The 5,265-nt window shown below is 39.3% G+C and overlaps 1 protein-coding gene across 3 annotated transcripts in view; it reads left to right on the forward strand.

Moving 5' to 3' along the window:
- tcaim (T cell activation inhibitor, mitochondrial) overlaps positions 1 to 5,265 on the forward strand; it is a 34,587-nt gene that overhangs the window by 14,412 nt on the left and 14,910 nt on the right. For 2 of the 3 annotated variants that reach the window (XM_015058774.1, XM_015058775.1), the window contains exons 3-9: positions 219 to 369; positions 440 to 695; positions 914 to 1,036; positions 1,888 to 1,985; positions 2,722 to 2,813; positions 2,897 to 3,120; positions 3,755 to 3,886. In XM_015058774.1, the coding sequence (XP_014914260.1) occupies positions 219 to 369; positions 440 to 695; positions 914 to 1,036; positions 1,888 to 1,985; positions 2,722 to 2,813; positions 2,897 to 3,120; positions 3,755 to 3,886 (1,076 nt within the window). Of the gene's footprint in view, positions 1 to 218; positions 370 to 439; positions 696 to 913; positions 1,037 to 1,887; positions 1,986 to 2,721; positions 2,814 to 2,896; positions 3,121 to 3,754; positions 3,887 to 4,517; positions 4,600 to 5,265 lie in introns of all 3 variants that reach the window. The other variant, XM_015058776.1, reaches the window with a different exon arrangement.

Raw genomic sequence — 5,265 nt, forward strand, 5'->3', positions numbered from 1 at the left:
ATGTTTTGTCAGGGGGCTCAAGATTCCTGGCGGCGCCCCTGTGTGTGTGTGTGTGTGTATGTGTATGTGTGTGTGCGCACTTATTGGCACCTCAGTTCTGCAACAAAGTCTGAATGGTTAAGCCTGAATGTCTACAGTTTCTTGTAGGGATGTACACTGTCTATAGCAAATCATATTTGCTGCAACTAAAGTTGTTTAACTGCTTTTTTTTTGTCCAGGAAGTGAATGAAAATTCTTTGAAGCAATTAAATGGCTACATGGAAAATTTGCAGAAGCCTGGCTTAAAGTTAGTTCAGCCAATAAAGCTCACCTTTTATATCAGGGACACTAAGGAGAGCACTGAGAAGCAGCCAGACATTGTCTCTTCAGGTACTGTTCACATTCATTCTACTGTAGACACTGAAAATACTACATTTTAATTTATTTAAAACTTTTACAGGTTTCCGGTCTGTGAGTTTCATTCTACACACAAATGATATTTTGAGTACCGTGATGAATGTGCTGACATCCTGCAGTTTGCCTGTGGAGCACATGGAGAGACATGAAAAAAGCTTTGGGACATGTAAAAGTGGGCCTGACGGAGGAGAATCTTTTCATAGACCCATAAAATGGGATAAAAGCTACTACATCTTCACTGGGTTCAGAGATCCTGAGCAGGAGCTGCAGCAGACCAAGAGAATGGAACCTACACTCCAGTTAGTAACACTGAGTCTATATCCAGTATATCAGTATAGTCTGTCAGACATATTTTTATAAGAAAAATATTTCAGTACCTTCCGAGGTCCTGTTTTTGTAGGAAAATATATATATAGCCATTTCAGCTGTATATATATATATATATATATATATAATGTATATATTTGAATTAATGTTTTTTGAAAACCTGTTTTCTTGTTTTTGATATTTTTGGCAGTGGTTGGTTGAGAAACAGTGAACCTGAGGCAACAAAGAAACACAATGCTAGTCTTCCAAGGAGAGAAGAGCTGAGCAGATTGAAGAAGGAACTGTGTGAAAAGTTTCTTTTGGCAGATATCAAGTATGCTTCTTTTGCATCCTCTAACGCTGACTATATAGTTTTACTGAAAATGTCCAGTAATAACTGGACATTTTCAGTAAAACTATATAGTCCAGCCATCTGCCAATCAGTGTTGAAAAATAATGTCAGAAATTATAAGTCTGCAGAAGCCTGAAAAAGTACATAAATCACTATTACAGTTCCACTATTTTTGTGAAGTAAAGAAAATCAGTCATTTTCAGCTATTTTAAATGTTTATTGTTACATTTACCCAATACAATTCAATGTAAAACAAAACAAAACAAACAAAAAATATTTATCATGAGAAACATAAAAAAATTAGACAAGCTGAATAACCTGGTTCCTAAACAGCACAGTCCATGTATGGTGCTTTCAGCTGGTTATCGAAGTGCAATTTCGTTTCATGTAAGCGTTCTTTTTATTTTGGTAGGAGACGTAGGCTGACACTTTGCTAACTCAATTGAGTTATTGTGCAGAGTTATGGGGCAACATCTACAGAATGTCACTGCAAAAATGAGTATTAAGAGTAATCAATAAGGCTGGTTATTTAGTTCAAACAAAAGCACTATTCATAAAATCTAACCTGTAGACCAGCAGGTAGGCTAGCAGTTGCCATATGCGACTAGACTATTGACATTTATGCTTTAAAATTATTGCATAAACAGTTTAGTTTTTATGTTGAGTTGCATAGGTAACCTAAAAGATGGATTTTTTTTTATGCTTCAGAATGACATGATTTCTTACATTACAACACCCTGCTTGAGGGGTGGGTGTGTCACTTTCACATAAGGGTGAAGATGGACTAGCAAAAAGCTGTACACTAGCCCTAACCCTATTATTGGTGTGTTTAGGTGGCAGCGCAGCTGGGGAGTGGCTCATAAGTGCTCTCAGCTTCAGAGTCTGACCCGACTGTCTCACCAGAATCCAGAGGACCTGATCAATCTGCAAGGTAATGTTTCAATGGGGTCGTCATTTATAAATAAATGCTGAGGCCGCAGTATGCAACTTTTATTAAAAAATTATTTTTACAGATTTCCTAAAACTATCATCATGTCATGACAGTAATCTAAGAAAAAATCAAGCTCCTATTATTGCCTTCTGAAGAAATGCACTGCTCTTGGTCAAAAACAACCAGTCAGAGATAGGAGGGGGCTTCCAATTATCAATCATGCTAATGTACATGTTGCTAAATGTGCTAATGGTGTAGAAACAACTTACTGTTCCAGGGAAACCATTTATCCTCTGTTACTGGTGGGGCATGCTAACTAGCTTTAGCATTCATTGCTGGCTCCATTGAGGTGAACCAGCTGCAGCGTAGCAGAAGCAAGGGGGAAATTGTGAGCAGCATTTACACAGGCATGATTGACATTGCTAAGACCCACCTCTTGTCTGTGGTTGTTTCTGACAGAACAGTCTATTTCTGCAAATAGGGTAACAAATGTTCAACTAACTTTATCAAGAACTGCAGTATTTCCACATTATGCATCCATGAAATTCTCCCTTTTGAAATCCCTCAAACATGATAATTCCCATTATGGCCATATTGGTGTTTTTAAAAATGGGAGCAGATTGTAGTGATTGATGTCCAACGCTAGTATTGAGCAGAACAATGAAATAAATTAGAAAATAAAGCTGTTGTGTGGTATGGCTAGGATCACTTAAATGTTGTCCCACCTCCCCACCAGGCCATACTGTTGTGTTCGCTGACCAGTCGGGCATGAATGCTTCTGGAGACGTCATGCTGGGAACCATGGATGTTCACCATCAGTGGACCAAAGTAATACAGCTGGAGTTATTCTGCTGTAATGTGTTCCTTCTTCAACTTAATTTTCTTTAACACTTCCCTGCATTTGCTTCCAGTTATTCCAGCAGCTGCCCAGCTATCGGAGTCTCCAGCAGCAAACAGACTGGTTGAAGGAAAGAATCAGTTGCCTCCTGGGTGGATCCCAAGTAATCCACCTCGGACCAGTCCAGCCTATCGCTGAGCACTACAGCACGCTAAATGCTTTCCACAAGAGCTTGATGTCCCGACGCCTGCACCTGCATCCCAGGAGCCTGCATGGCCTTACCATGGTGCTGGACAAGTATGTACTATGGGGTTCCATGACTTCAGACTTGAAAAGTCAAGCTCAACATGATGAAAGTGAAGTTGACCTCAACTAGTTGTATGATGTCATAGAAACACAGGAGAGAAGCTTCACAGCAACTAAGAGGCTTTACAGCAGATACTGACAAATCACTGCTTAGACACAAATCTGTTATATGGAAGAAAAACATGTTACAAATAAATCACATTGAAAACAATAACAAGAAAAATTCCAGTTAATCTGCAAAACTGAATGAAAAGTACTAATGACTGTTAGGATAGCAGGACAGAAAACTAACCTGACTTCCTCAGTGGAGCTGTGATCTTCTATCACTCTGGTCTGAAAAGTTGTACTAAGTCAAGTCCAACTTTCTTTTTTCCAAACACCAACTGGTACTGATAATCAGGTATATGCTCATCTTGGACAGTTGCACCTTGGGGTCAAATTACTATCTTTAGGGAGATGCATGTTGGAACATTATAAACAACATTTATCATAAACTGATCACATTTAATATAGGAAACCTACCTGGATTGGGTTCCCTAATTTCTGGTAAAACAAAAAAAAAAGTACCGAGCTTTGCATGAAGCATTTATGTTTGAAAAAGCTTTCTGGTTTCTGTTTTTGACAGTGATCGCTCTACACCTAGTCTCCATGAGATGGGGCACTTCATTATCCCCATCAACTGTGACCCTCTCAAGCTCCAGCTGTTCCTCCAGAGCCATGCCCCTGAGGCCAGAAGTCGCACCCTGCAAAGACATCAGTAAGACTGGGAAGCATCTAATGATGCCTCCCTCATAGCTACTTCTCTAAGATGATGAGTGTGCCCAAATTTGTTCTTCATTTGAACATCATTTAACCTTTTAAGTGCTGTGAGGACAGTGATGTCCACATGGAACCATTGTCTGATGCGTGTGTGTTTAGGGTGGCAGTTTCAAATGTCTTTGTTATAACAACCTGACATTAAACAAGAATCAAATTTTAAACAAGCCAGCAGCAAAGGGGCTGTGTGGTTGGTACATACCACTCGTGTAAAAAGGAGGAGGAGGTGGACCGCTTCACTGCTTGTAGTGACTTGTATGTTGTCATCATCATGCCAAAAGTCGAAAGTAAATGAGAACTCACGCAAAGGAAATTGAGACCCAGTGTAAGAATATATAGGGATCCACACACGTGTAGAGTTGCTCAGCAAGTGGAATATAGATGCGCAAGATATCGGAGCGCACATGTGCATGGTCTCTGCGTTCAAGCGCGAAGAATTTCTCTGCTCACTTGCTGGTTCCTGCTTCTGCTTGCTGACGGTTAATGTTTTTGGCCGTTGGTGGGTGGATCCAGCTAGTCTTCTATCACTACTTATGAGATTAGCTACATTCCTTGTCCTCTGTGATTGGTAGTCTTACTAGGAAGACGAGGAAGAGGAAGCTGAAGAAGGGGACTCGCTGAGTTAGGACAGCAGCATGGCAAGACCATCAGGAGGCAAGTTGCACATGTCTTGAATGCTAAGTATTCTTGGTGAAACAGATTCTTTCTATAGCTTGATATTCAGTTAAAATATTGTAGTAACCTACTTTATTTACATGGCTGCTGCAATCTACCTGCAGCTTATAGTTGTAAACTTGAGGTTAGCTAACACTAGCTGACACTAGCTGACCAGCCTTGGTTGTCTGTCTGTATAACTAGCCCAATAAGAAATCCCCCGTGTGTGGTTTTAAGGAGGAGCATTTTTTTATAGAATGACATGCTGCTAAGTAATCTAACACAATGTTAACACTCTTACAGTTTTCTTAAGATGGTTTGTCTTGATTAGCAAGGGTACTGTACTTAAGGTAAGAGTTAATATTAATGACTCTGCAATTAAAGCATTTGAAAATGTAATAAAACTTACTGATGTCCTTATTAATAGTCCTACTTGTTTCACTTTAGTTGAGGGAAGAATTAATATTAATGTGTGTGTTGTTAAAGCTTTTGACAGTAAATAACACTTAATGACATTCATAACTAGTCCAATGTGTTCCAATGTGTAAAGAAAAATATTAATGACACAATTATGGTCTCAACCCAGATTTCAAGTGATGGTAACTCAATGTTGAATTATGATCAAAAAGTTGAATTCATGCTTAAGGTTGATGACTGACGGTGGAT

Source organism: Poecilia latipinna, unplaced genomic scaffold (assembly GCF_001443285.1).
Source record: "Poecilia latipinna isolate Pla-1442-1.1 unplaced genomic scaffold, P_latipinna-1.0 Scaffold1571, whole genome shotgun sequence".
NCBI classification, from domain to species: Eukaryota; Metazoa; Chordata; class Actinopteri; order Cyprinodontiformes; family Poeciliidae; genus Poecilia; species Poecilia latipinna.